This window comes from Solanum lycopersicum, chromosome 11 (genome assembly GCF_036512215.1).
Source record: "Solanum lycopersicum chromosome 11, SLM_r2.1".
NCBI classification, from domain to species: Eukaryota; Viridiplantae; Streptophyta; class Magnoliopsida; order Solanales; family Solanaceae; genus Solanum; species Solanum lycopersicum.
This window is the reverse complement of record NC_090810.1, coordinates 6,586,079-6,600,245: the sequence shown is the minus strand read 5'-3', so window position 1 is coordinate 6,600,245 and position 14,167 is coordinate 6,586,079. Positions and strand designations below refer to the sequence as shown.

Below are 14,167 nucleotides of genomic sequence, written 5' to 3'. Positions count from 1 at the left end.
CTAAATATTCATTCAAACACATTTTATTGCCGCGTGAAGCGCGGCCAAGTTCCCTAGTCAATATATAAGTTGGAAATTAGAAAGATGATGTTATACGTCTCTCAAGTCTTAAGTATATTCCTATTATATTAGTTGTTTTTATATTCTTGAGCTTATTATTTTAATGCTTAGCTTCCATTTAATACATCTATATTTTCATTGAACAAAAAGATATATGGAGTAAGAAATTCTATTTTCTAAAGCGAATGAGTCCATACTTATCGTCTAACTGATTACAAAATGGGAAGGTCGATAAATGTATGTGGTTTGTCAAATCCCTTCTCAACTTGTCTAAAATTGTTGTATTAGAATTTACCAGATTCTTGCTAAATCACTAGTTCTTGGTACAATATTTGGACTACATTAGTCTACTCTTTGGACGACCATATACACTTGTGTGTGTATTGAGAGTCACCATTACATGGATGTCATTTTTAAGGAACACATGTTACCTTTTGCCAAACCTTTTTCCACAGTTCATGACAAGGGAGTGATGTATCTTCTCATGATCTTGAGTCTCTTCACATTCCTGAACCACATACAAGAGCAACAGATAAACAAGAATGAGATTCCTGGCATTGAGGATGTTGCAATATCAAAGGAGAGCGGTACAGATGAGACACTTGTTGAATCTATAGGTGGTGAGAATGCAACACATATTGCGGAGGTATCTGGTGAAGCAGATGTACACATGTTGAACGTCAATCACTTCAATCTGGTTCTGTTGAAGTCAAAAGAACTGATAGAAATATCAAAGAGCCATTGTGGCATCAAGACTGGTTGTCGTTTGGTTAGAAACAAGTTATCCCATGATAAGCTATCCTCGATAACTTATCTCATCATGTATATGGGATAACTTATCCCGTCACTATGATATAAATGGTGGGATAAGTTATCCCACACATGGCAACCAAACAACATGATTTTTTTTATCCCATCACTATTATTTTTAATCCCTCACACCAAACGAGAAGAATGCTAATGGAATAGTCCTATAACCATTATTAGACTGTCTTTCATACTCTTATAAAGCTCAAAAACTATGCAGAAGCTTCTAAGAATCAAATATGGATTGAAGCCAAGAGTTTGGAGATAAAGGCATTGGAAGAAAATAGTACATGGGAACTAGTGCATCTTCAAGGGGAATTTTTTTTTTAAAAACCTATATACATTTTTTTGTATTTTTCATCAGCAATTCACTTGATTAAAGCTTATAGATATTAAGAAATTTTGTCTATAATCCAAGAATTATATCTACCACAATAAGGTTAGTCACAGATATAACTTGGAAACTGATGAAAAATTCTTTACTTATTGTATGAAAAAATAAAAGAGAGAAATATCATTATGTTTTTTATAAGAAAAATAAAAAAAGGTGAACCAGACTGATGAATATGCATTAGATTTGATTTGGTTTGGTTTTGATTTTACCCAAAACAATTCCGAATGCACCAGTTGCCAAAACGGCAACTATGAGATTTGTACCTTAGCTACTACCAGAGGTTGGAGTGTGTATCAAATGGATGTATACAATGCATTTTTGCAAGGAGATTTGTATGAGGAGGTGTATAAGGAGCTGCCTCAGGGATTTAGAAGAGAAGGAAACATAATGTATGCAGATTAATTAAGTCCTTGTATGGTTTAACCAGGCATCAAGGCAATGGAACATCAAGCTTAGTGAAGCTTTAACAAATGCAGGATACAAGCAGAGTCGGCATGACTATTCCCTATCAGCTAAGCAGCAAGGACAGAAGTTTGTAGCAATTTTGATCTATGTCTATGATCTGATGATTACTGGAAATAGTGAATCAGAAGTTCTAGATTAGAAGTTCACTTCAGTTGAATATGATATACATGCAGGGATGAGAGGTTATGCAGTGTTAGAAGACATTACTGAATATAAGACTGATAGGGAGATCAATTTACTTGGCAGTTACAAGGCCAGATATAGTGCTCAGTCAGTTTATACAAGTATATAAGATGTCTCATAGGGAAGCAAAATTGAGAGTTGTGGATACATCAAACAAAGTCCAAGAGTGGGGATTTTGCTAAGTAACAAAGGTGAAGATCACCTGACATGTTTCTGAAATGCAGATTGTACATCATGTTCAAACACTAAAACATGAATGACTGACTGACTATGTAGAGAATTTCGGTGAATCATTGATTTCATGGAAGTCAAAGGAGCACACAGAATCAAGACTTCTTGCTGAAGCAGAATACAAGAGTTTGGCAAGAGCCACTTCAGAAGTTTTTTGGTTGTTGGGCCTGTTTAAGGAGTTGGCGGGTGAACATCATAACTCTAGTAAATGTTTACTGGGATTGTAAGGCTACTTTGCAATAGCAGCAAATCCCATTTTCCATGAAAGGACCAAACATATAGAAATTGATCGTCACTTTGTGAGAGATAAGGACAGGGAAGGCGGAATTCAACCAAGGATCAACAGATTGATTTGTTAACTAAAGGACTTGCATATGCTCAACCTTTTGAGCAAGCTTGGACTTTTAAACATTCTACACCCTATAGCTTGAGGGGGAGTGTGAGAGTTTACAAGCTGAGGAATTGTTAAATGTTAATTACAACTACGGTTAGCTGGCAGTTGAAGTTAGGTGGACTTAACGGATAGAGTTAGTATGTATAGCTGTCAAGATAGAAAATACATCTATGTACTGGGATCTATACTGGTTATGATTCATCTCGGTTGTAATTGAATCAAAATGCTTGAATGGATAGTTCCATGTTCTCTCTCCCTTTCTCTCTAACATTTCTGTTTAGCTCCTGTTCACTGCATCTATGAACGTGTTCATGTAGAATTGAGTGCGTGATTGGTGAAATTCATAACATGTATGAAGTAACCAATGAATGCAAGACATGAATCCGTTTAAATAGACATTTGCCAGTTAAAGTATGTACGTAATGTTTCAAAAGTATGAAAACGTTTTCACAGAGGAACTTATTCAAAGTCCCTCCAACACTGAATTCTCCTGGGACCTTTTGGTGTTTATTCTAATTCCCTTTCGCTGATCTTTAAGCATGATGTCATTACACTAATTTGTATACCACACAATGAGTTAATGAATTCACTAACAAAATTTATGCTAACCTCAATCTATGACTCATATTATCAATTCTATTCAGTAAGTTCAATGACTCAGAAATTAGCAAATTGTTTAGCAGAGAGAACTGAGTTGCAGTAACATTTAAAAGTAGTTTTACAATGTTGAGTAGATACCCGAAAGCACTTTTTCAACTCAAACTTTTTGGTCCAAAATATTAACACTAAAATGTTTTCCTTTCAACTTGGTACCAAATATAAAAATGAAAAATGAAAAACTAGAACAAAAGGAAGACAAGAATAACAAAAAGAAAAGTACAATATTTGCCACTAGAGTCTATTAAAGGGTATACCATCAAGTTTCGTCAATTTTAATTTTTGAACGAGAGCAAACACTTGGTCAAGTGCTTTAAATAAGAATGTAATTTTTATATCTTGAGCACCAAATAACACTAGCAAAAATTTGTTGTTTCTCTTTAATTCACCTTTGGCAAAAGCACTGCCACACAAAAAACTATGTTAACCAACTAGCGTGAGATAATCAAATCTGAAACTCATCAACCGTGTCAAAAATCAATAGAGAATGTTGGAGGAGATCTCTTACCTCTGATAATGAAAAGAAGTTTTGATTTGAACTTGGAATCATCGATGTTTTCCAATCGTTTTATACCAGTTGCCCATCTGTCCATGTCCTCTTTCACTTCCCAGATTTTGCTTTCTGCTTCCCAGTCCCAAACTCTCTTAATGGTCGAGAATAAATCTCCATCAGACTTTGTGTTGGTACTTGAATGCTAAGTGATAAATTCAACAGAAACAAGACAAAGTATATTAGAAACTAGTTCATTCAACCAGCAGAGTAAAAATTATCTTGGAGTTGTCATGCTATAATCCTAGGCCAATTACCACGTTTCATAAGTTTTAGATGTGAAATGCTTTTATAAGGGTGCCTAAAAGAGTGAAAATGATCATGATGACAATCTCACATTATAGATGTAACATGGAAAATGATCTTCAACTGCGGAATTATGGGTAAAGGAGCTGACAAACTATGATTTTGTTGTACGGATTTGACAAAGATGATTCATCTCATTGAGTTTTGTAGAGGGAAAATGCACTGAACAGAATTTAAGATCAGAATTAAAACGAAACTGGAAAAAAAGATGTACTTCTTTAATATGTCGATTAAAAAATACTCTGTATTTACCTCTTTGGAGAAAGACGATATAACCAAGGACCCATCTGGATGATCCAGGCTTCCAGAATTAAATCTGAGATGTTGTTTTACAGCAATGCTTGCCATCTCTACATCAAGAAATCCGAATTCCACCATCCTTTTCAGAACTCTAGCCTGGAAAGTTTTTCCTCTGAGGATATCACATCAAGGTTAATGTTTTCAGACAAGCAATAGAATGCAGAAGTACCGCACAAGAACACCATAAGTACTCAGGACCAGAAGAAGCTACGTCCAACAGGGAAAAATAAGTTACAAGTTTCTATGAGCTACAACCTGCTACTGTCCCTGAATGGTGACCGGAGCTCTGGCGCTGGTATCATTGCTGCAAGCATAGCACATTCTCCCAAGCTAAGAAGGGATATGTGCTTTCCAAAATACAATTTTGATGCAGATTGAATACCAAAAATACCATGTCCCCAATATATCTGTTTTGCCTTATGCTCTGTTAGAATTCACGCATAACCAGATGAAAACCAAATAGTTACAGGGACAAACATGAAATGTATATCCACTTGATAATATAGTTGAAATATCATTTAGTTGATTTTTTTAACCAAGAAAGGTCAATTTACTTTATTCAGTTTTATCTCCTTCCCAGGCTCCACAACTGGACCATAAACAAGTTGATCTAATGAAAAAATAAATTAATATGAAGAAAGAAACAAAGGCAAAATGCTTTTATTTTCCAAACGCTGAAGTAATTTGTGAATGAAGTTATGAGAGCAATAAATAAAGATGTACTTGACCTTACACAAATAAGCACTCAAGATTTCCATTTTCGAGATTGTTCCCTCGAGTGCTAAAGCCAGAATCATCTCAACAGTTTTCCTCAAGACTGTGCGTTCATTCTTCAAGAATGAGATTCTGACAAGCTGCCAAGGGTAAGTAGATTACAATGAATAAACAAAAATACACAACTTGAAAAAGAGTCTAACAACACAGGCAAAAAGCCAAACCCTTGCCCCACCAATCAATAGAACCAAATGGCAGGTTAATAGTGAGAATAAAGAATATTCTACCTGGTAGACAATATCATTTTTTAAGCAGAGACGCAGAAAATTAAGATTGACACAAGTATCAGGGATAATGACGTGAGAAGCAAACAAAGAATCAGTTTACACCATAATGAAATTTACAATTAGTTCTCCAAGATGACTCATCAGACTGGTGCTTAATATTACTTTTAGCATGTATCTAAGACCAAAGAGGAAACAACAGTTTGGAAAAAGAACAAGTAGAAATGGGAATTCTGATGTCTCGTATTCAGATAATGGAGGCATTTTGAAGAATTGAAAACAACAAATATAAAGAAAAGGAAGAAGAAAAAAGAGTAGGAATTTTAGTGGTATAGAGGTATTTTTTGCCACATACATGAAACTTTAGTAATGGTACAAACATGATCTCAACAAACTGAAACAAAATTTTGAATTCCTGATTAATAACAATGGATGGAGAGCCTGTTTGTAGGATGGCAATGGGGCGGTGCGGGTTGAGCTTAACCCGCAAAATTTTTAATCCGTTCCGCTCCACATAACAACTCTTTTCATTTTCAAACCGCCTTGCATGAACCCGCCGCACAAAAATTTTTTAATATTTTCTTTTTCTAGTTATATTTGATATTAAAAATAAAAATTTATGAAAATAAATTCATTTTTTCATTAATTTAATAGGATAGTGACTTAAAATTTTATTTTTTAGAGGTCAATTGGGAAACATGTAAGAAATTGTATTATTTTTTATTGAACCATTTTCATTTATTATCTTGAATATTTTAGTAGCTTTAATGAAATTATCTTAATAAATAATGCTCTATCACTCTTATAACATGTAAAAAGTTAAAATAAAGTTTGAACCACATAAAATCACATATACCCGCAAACCGCCCCGCCGTCGCAAATTGGATATGAGAAAGTAGTCACCGAAAAATTGGCATTGTGCTACACAAATCAAATATGGGAAAGTAGCCGACGGAAGGATGCACTGTGCTATGCAAATCGAATATGAGAAAATAGTCACACGAGAGATGGTTCGGTGTTACACAAATCAAATATGAGAACGTAGTCACCGAAAAGCTGAGGAGTGCTACTTAGTATCGAATGCTTCTCAAATCAGTCATTCTCAGCATGATTATTTTTCATGTGTATAGTATTGCCCCAACATTTGCTAACATAATCATTGGCCAGACAAGCATATATATGAGTAATAAACACCTACCGGCTACAGAAGCTTTTTTTAATTATTATTCTCTACTAGGGTCTTGGAAGATTTGATACCATGTGAGAAGTATTGAAGAAAAATATTATTGAATTTGTGTATGTACATTATTACATTGAGACTCTATTTATAGACACTGCATTAGACTCCTTTTCCAATTAGGAAACTACATTACAATCCCTTTCCAAGTAGGATTTAATTTATTTCCTATTCTAAGTAGGAATGTAGGATTGTGTATACTATTCTTGTTCTTATTCCTATTCTAGCAAGTTGGATTTCCTGCAAGTGCACCAGATGAGATTCAGATAGGGACAGTTGGAAGGAAAGTACCCTTTGTGCTCTATGAAAAAGAAAAAGGGAAATGATATTTTTGCAACAAATCTAGAGTAAGCACTTAGCAGCAGTAACTCCACTTAATTCTCATTTAACTAAGAGATTGGGTTATTGAATTCCTAAATGAATTGTTATATTGTGTGGCATTTTCCACATTTAAATGAAGAATAATAAATACTTCAGCATAAAGTAAGATCCTTTTCCTAATTACTGGGGTTGGAGCCTTGGAGGGTGGGTGAAGGGAAAAGGGATGGGTCATAGTGGAGGTGTCAGGATGAGACACACATTTCTACATTGAACGAGGAAGTCATAAGAAGGTGCTATCTATTTTCAATGGAAAAAATCAGACTATCATGAAGGTGAAGCTCATCTCTCACTCTTAGGACCACCTATATCTCACTACTAAAACTAGAAAAAGCTACTGTTGAAGAACCTCAAAGCTGATATAGAATTCTAGGTCTCATTTGAATGGCTGTCAAGTTTTAGATGTTCCACACCCAAATCTACTGTTGCTTCTTTTTTACCAAACGTACTCTGCAAGCCAAACAAACCTCAACATAAAACCAAGTTACTCTTATTTTTGAGTACTTAATATAGCCCAGACATAGCATCCTCCATGCCATTCTATAAAATTCTCCCACTAAATTATCTTGGTTTTAGTTTATGCAGTATTAGTTCTTCTCTAGTTTGTTTTTGACTTTTTTGGTGGAAGGAGTAATACTTTTAAACCTGATCAGATACTGAGATTAAAGACTGTCTTGCACCATTTACAGGACACAGACATCAAACACATTTGTATTTAAGATTGAACCAAGAGTTAAGAATGGAATGCATTCCCTTTCAGAAATTCAACTTTCATGTTTCTACATGAGTAACCTAATATATATTTGGACTACAATTTACAAGTTATCTGCACTCCACTTCTATAGAATATGCTTTATCTTGGACCAGAGATCTGTTGGGACGAAATATAAGAGAAGTAAGCATTAGAGACGCTCCAAGAGGTTGTATGAGAAGTATTTGCCTGCGGATATAACATGGCATCAATCTGGCCTCCAGCTTCTTCCACGTTTGATGCCTCTGAAAAACGTCGCCCATAGAAGCGTAAAAAGTTAAGAGATTCCATTCTTGGTGCAGTCGGTGGTATCTCGCCCTCTAACATGCTAACAACACTAACCATAGTTGGCCTGAGACATGGCTCCTCATGGACACAGCACAATGCTATCCGCACAAACTTCTCAACATCTCCACCACTGACCCGCCCTTCAAGTTTTGGGTCAGCAAGTTCAAGGTACCTTCCTTGCTCATGCATCTCTAATGCAAATAAAGGGAAATAAACTAGTCCCTGTGCAGATAAAGATGATGAGTGATCTCCAGTGGCACTATCATCAAGGCTGTGACTTAGTGTTCTTAAAGAGCAGTTTTTCCTTCCACTTACAATTTCAAGGAGTACCATTCCAAAGCTATACACATCCGTTTTATCTGAGATTGCAGAACTTGTGAGCCATTCAGGAGCAAGGTAGCCACGAGTCCCCCTCATTGTTGTGAATAGACTGGATTCTTCCCGATTCAGCAGCTTGGAGAGGCCAAAATCAGATATTTTTGCCTGAAAATTATTGTGCAAGAGAATGTTCTCTGGCTTCACATCACAGTGGACAATCTTTTGTTCACAGCCACTGTGCAAGTATGCAAGTCCGCGGGCAGAACCAAGAGCTATTTCAACCCGTTCTTGCCATTCCAATACAGGTGCATGACCAAAAAGAGTGCGATCAAGCGATCCACGGTTCATATATTCATAAACCAATAGGCGTTGTCTCCCTTGGGCACAGAAACCTTTCAACTTGACCAAGTTTATGTGGTGAATATTGCCAATGATTGCAATCTCAGTACAAAAGTCTCTCTGCCCTTGAATGCCTAAATTTATTATCTTCTTTACTGCAACCACAGTGTTGTCCGGGAGCACACCCTTATATATAGCACCAAAGCCTCCTGTGCCAATCTGAGTCTTGAAATTATCAGTTGCAGCCTTAAGCTGTTTGTACTGAAACCGTACAGGTAATCCTGGAATGGAGAAGGCATCCAGGTTCTCTGAAGAAGGAGAACTGGGTTGGCTTATTTTCGATTCTATCTTTCCCATTCTTTGGGGTCTAGATCTTATCCACAAAATGAAACCCAGCGCCATGAGTAGGAAGATTCCTGTGAAAGGTAAGATCACTATTGCAACTAAAGGGAAGTCGTCAGCTTCCTGATCAAAATTATCATTGTTTTCTAAGGTTGTTGAAACTCCAACCAGGGTCTTAACAAATCCCAACAGATCATCATTTCTACTTGTCCTTAACATAATTGACCCTATTTCATCTTGAAGTTTGTAACAAGAACCAGACAAGTTCGCATAAAATATCCCCAAGCATGAACAATCTACTGAGCAGAGATTTTGACAAATGGACAAATTTACCCCATCCCTGAAGGGCTTGGTAAAATCAGTAGTGAAGTAGTCCATACCAAAGCCAAGTCCTATGTACAACATGGAGGAATAATTTGACAGATTGCTGTGGTTCGTGGAATGACAAGAAACTGGCAAAGAATAGGAACTATCACTAGGCACACAGCTGCTTGAATTATGTGATCCAAGATTGAAGTTAGCAGGACAGGAACATTTAGGATTATCTGATAACACATCAGAGGTGCATACACCAAGCCCTCCGCAAGCATAAGGTACTCTACACCCATCCACTGGCCCAACAAAATCTCGTTTAATGTCAGAGCCAACAAAACTAATAACGATCAACTGACCTGAGCCATCCAATTTGGCAATTCTAAAAGTGGATTGTAACAAGTTCACCATTATCACAACTACAGAACCACCTTGACCAAAAAGATAAAGACCTGTTTGATTGACAGACATGTATTCCACTGCATAATTTGAATTAGTATAAGCTTTGGTTTCCATGGACAATTTCCAGTATGTCAGACCTTGCCACTGTAACATAGCATCGGAAGTTGTCAAAGAAAGCCTGTAACGACCCGTTGACAAGTCATCACCTGCTATTGCACTTGAAAGCATCATGCCAACACGCAACTTCTGTCCAATTACAATTGTATCTGTCGGATTATTAAAGCTTTGCCAAAGTGTCCCATTAAACTGATCAAGGAGAAGGAGATTTCCAACCTCAGTTAGCTGCATCGCGTATACTGCTAACTTTAGTGGTGGAGTTGACCATTTAAAACTGCCATCTTTTTCAGTAATACTAATACCATTCTGGGTCAACCTCATGATTCCTGAAGTTGAAACAGGTGCATCACCATTTGCAGACCAGATAATGGTATTGGATTCAGCATGGATAACACATAAATAAAAATTAACTTGTTCAGGACCGGGATTGAAGATAGCAGCTTTGAATGTTCCATTGCGAGAAACCAAGAAACTTCCGGTGCTATCGACAAATTGGAAACTGGAAGCGGTAAAGTTGGGATAGACAAATTCTGTCAACGTAAAACCAAAGACAGGAATACTGGACAAAGATAAAATGAGAAAGAATAAAATGAACTCCATATAGAGTAATGATGAAAGAAAGAACAAAAACAGCTTGGCTGGACTTTGTATAGATGAAGCTGGAATTGGTCTACTATTTCTTTCTGCATTTGCTTTTTCATTCTTTCCTCTAAAGCTTATAGTTGACTACATGAATTAACTCTGATTACACCAACTTGATATTGATTGGCGACCAAGTAGAGATATACCATCACATTAGCTGATAGCAACAACTGAGGGCGTAAAATATGTCATTTCCAGCGTCTATGTGGCATTACCGCCTGAATCCATGGTTATTAATAGTATAAGAATATTGAACACTCATGAACCATGACCTCATGATATATTCTCTTAAGTCATTATTCAAATAAAAGGTATCGTTTACTTTAAATTTTATATTCACTTGAGGTGACAATACCAATTTTTTTAGATTAATAAACTAGAGTGGTGGTTTCCCACTACTCTTAAGAAATAACACAAAGTGTGACATGAAATCCTTCTGACCAATTGTAGTATACATAGAGTGATGGTTCAATGATTATTTTATTGAAGACAATTGTTCTGACAGCAACTGTTACCTAAATTAAATTAAGTCTTAGTTAGACCCATCATACACTTGCGCACATTTCTGGCTTTTCTGACAGCTCATTTCTTCTCTAAAATAATCTAACATATGACTATACTTCAATTTAGCATGTCTAACCTTAATAACAACCCACTAAATTATCTAAACTGATAAAAGAATCATATCTATAATTAAAGTAGATGAAAGTTTAACCCATCTTAGAATCTCACATTTTAATAAATCAAAACGATAATTAACATATACAGATCATAATAATTATATCAATATCATATATCATATGCTTTTGTTTAAATAGAAGTAATTTAAATAAATACATAATAATAATGATGTTAGGGGAAATAATAATGATTTATACATACATACATATATATATATATATATATATATATTCGTGGAACTAACGTGCAAAGCACGTGTCCAGAACTAGTTAAGAATACAAGTACATTTAAAAGTGCTAATTTACTTTGTCAGCTTTAGCTATCCTAGTCTCAATCCCACTAAAACAAAAGAAAATAAAGAAAGAGTTTTGGCGGAAGACAGAAGGTACTCTAAACTTACTTCGTCCGTTCATTTTTACTCGTCACATTTTGTTCATTAGAATTAGTTTGACTCATTTTCAAACCTAAATTAAATTTATTAATTAAATGTTCAAAAATTATACAAAAAATACTATAATAAGTTGCAATATTTCTCATACTAATATAATAAAAAGAAACATCTAAAAATATCAATCAAAATTAACATTTTTGACACTCGAAAAGTGGAGAAGTGAATAAAGGAAGTAATTTTTAACAACACTAAGAGTGTGCTTGGTATGAAGGAAAACATTTTCTGGAAAATGTTTTTCAATTTTTCCATGTTTGGTTGGGAAAAAAGTTTTGGAAAATTTTTCCAAATCAACTCATTTTCCTCAAAATAAAGAACAATGATTTCCCTTCAAAAATTAAGGAAAACATTTTCCATAACTCTCCTCCAATTTCAAATTACATTTTTTTTGGAAAAAACATCAATTTAAAAAAAAATATTTTCAATTTCAAAATTTTCTTTTTTCATCTGATCCCTGACCCTCCCCCCACCGGCCAGCCCCCCCTCCCCCAACTCCACCCCCTCCCCAAAAAACTAATTTTATTTTTTAAAAATATTTTCAACTTCAAATTTTTATTTTTAAACTCTCCCCGGCCAGCCCCCTCTACCAGCCCCCACCCACCCCCAACCCCCAAAAAAATTAATTTTGTTTTTTAAAAATACTATCTTCAAATTGTGAACAAAGGAAGTAATTTTTAACTACACTAAGAGTGTGTTTGGTACGAAGGAAAACATTTTCTGGAAAATGCTTTTCAATTTTTCCATGTTTGGTTGGGACAAAAGTTTTGGAAAATTTTTCCAAATCAACTCATTTTCCTCAAAATAAAGAAAAATGACTTCCCTACGAAAATTAAGGAAAACATTTTCCATAACTCCCTTCCAATTTCAAATTACATTTTTTTTTTGGGAAAAAACATCAATTTTAAAAAATATATTTTCAATTTCAAAATTTTCTTTTTTCATCTGATCCCTGACCCTCCCCCACCGGCCAGCCCCCCCCCAAAAAAAACCCCACCCCCTCCCCAAAAAATTAATTTTGCTTTTTTAAAAATATTTTTAACTTCAAATTTTTCACTCCTATCCCCTCTCCTCTCCCTCCCCACACCCCACACCCCACCACCATCCCAAAAAAATAATAATTTTGATTTAAAAAAATATGTTCAATGTCATAAATTATTTTTTACTCTAGTAAGAACAAAAGATGTCTCTCAAAAACATTTTTCATTCATAAATCAAATACTAAAAATCAATTTTGTAAAATATTTTCCACTCACCAAACAAACATGAGAAAATAAATCCAAAATCTACTTGTTTTCGAGAAAAACATTTTCTAGGAAAAACATTATCCATGAAAAATATTTTCCTCCATATCAAACACACCCTAAATGCCCAAAAGTAGTACTCCCCTCATCCCATTTTATATAACAGATTTTTCTTTTTTAGTTCGTCCCAAAATAATGTCAATTCACTATAATTAAAAAAAATTATTTTAAAAATTCTCTATTTTATGTTTAATGAAATAATTTAGAATCATACAAATATGAAGATCCTTTAAAAGTAAAAATTTCCTTAAAATAATGTATCAAAAGGACAAATGATAGCAACATAAAAACACAATCAACTATACAAAACTTCCAAAGGATCATTCATCATTGAGACATAAAAGCAAACACCTTATCTGCATACTCATACCTGTTGGGTAATGGTGCTTCCGCCACCACGAGACGAGAGTGACAAAACAGCACGAGCAATACCAACTGGGTCGACGCCAAAATGGCTAAAGAATCGTCTATCCTCATAGGCAACCACAGCTCGGATCAAATGGTGTGGACAACTACTCATCACCTCCGATTCAGCTTGTTTAGAGAATGCAATGAGTCGACTCCATCTTTGAGGAAACTCAGGAAGAAGAATAGTGGAAATTATACGAAGGGAAAGAAGAGTGAATGAGAAGATTATAAGAATGAAACCTTTTGTCACAAATGAATGGGGATTTTCGTGAGTATCATTGTAGGAAGATTGGGAAAAGCAAAGTTGGAACTGCGAATGATGATTGTAAAGAGAGAGTCTATGGAAATGGATTAATGGGTTGATTTTCTTGAATGTTCTCACAGAGGGTACATTCATGGTGAGTGTTTGGTTATTGTGTTCCGCCATGACTGTCCATTGATTGAAGATGGCCAGTGAGGTCATCTTCTAAGATATCAGTTGGTTCGATAACAAATTAACAATTATCAGACTACATATCGATTAACCTCTAATTTTTATTATACATTCTTTAGAGAAAACATTAGATAATTATAAAATGGTAAATAAGTTTCTTTAGGAGTTTGAAACTAACGAAGGAAAAATGTATAACTACTCTTACGTATTAGGGTAAAATATTAATGAGGCTAATATAACTAGAATAAAAATGTAAATATGATTATTTTTTTACGATTATCTGATAAAGAAATTGAATAATCTGTTCACACACAAATAAATCGTTAATTGTAAAATTTTAATTTGTTAATTTCTCAATCGTTTATTCGATAACACAATATCAATAAGTTAATTTTGCGATTGACTTATCGATAACTATTAGCAAA

At 34.9% G+C, this 14,167-nt stretch overlaps 1 protein-coding gene across 2 annotated transcripts; it reads right to left on the bottom strand.

Annotated features, from left to right (window-relative positions):
* Positions 1-213: 213 nt before the first annotated feature.
* On the bottom strand, positions 214-14,091 carry LOC101249980 (uncharacterized). Of its 2 annotated transcripts, none has more exons than XM_019211228.3 (6): positions 13,272-14,091; positions 5,076-5,201; positions 4,603-4,754; positions 4,300-4,459; positions 3,700-3,886; positions 214-568 (listed from the first exon to the last, which is right to left on the bottom strand). In XM_019211228.3, exons 1-6 carry the CDS (start codon positions 13,770-13,772, stop codon positions 561-563), a joined length of 1,134 nt encoding a protein of 377 aa, XP_019066773.1. In that variant the 5' UTR covers positions 13,773-14,091; the 3' UTR covers positions 214-560. The 2 variants fall into 2 exon arrangements, with proteins under 2 accessions (XP_019066773.1, XP_025884165.1); XM_026028380.2 differs by lacking the exon at positions 214-568 and adding an exon at positions 3,407-3,594.
* Between the last annotated feature and the right edge of the window lie 76 nt (positions 14,092-14,167).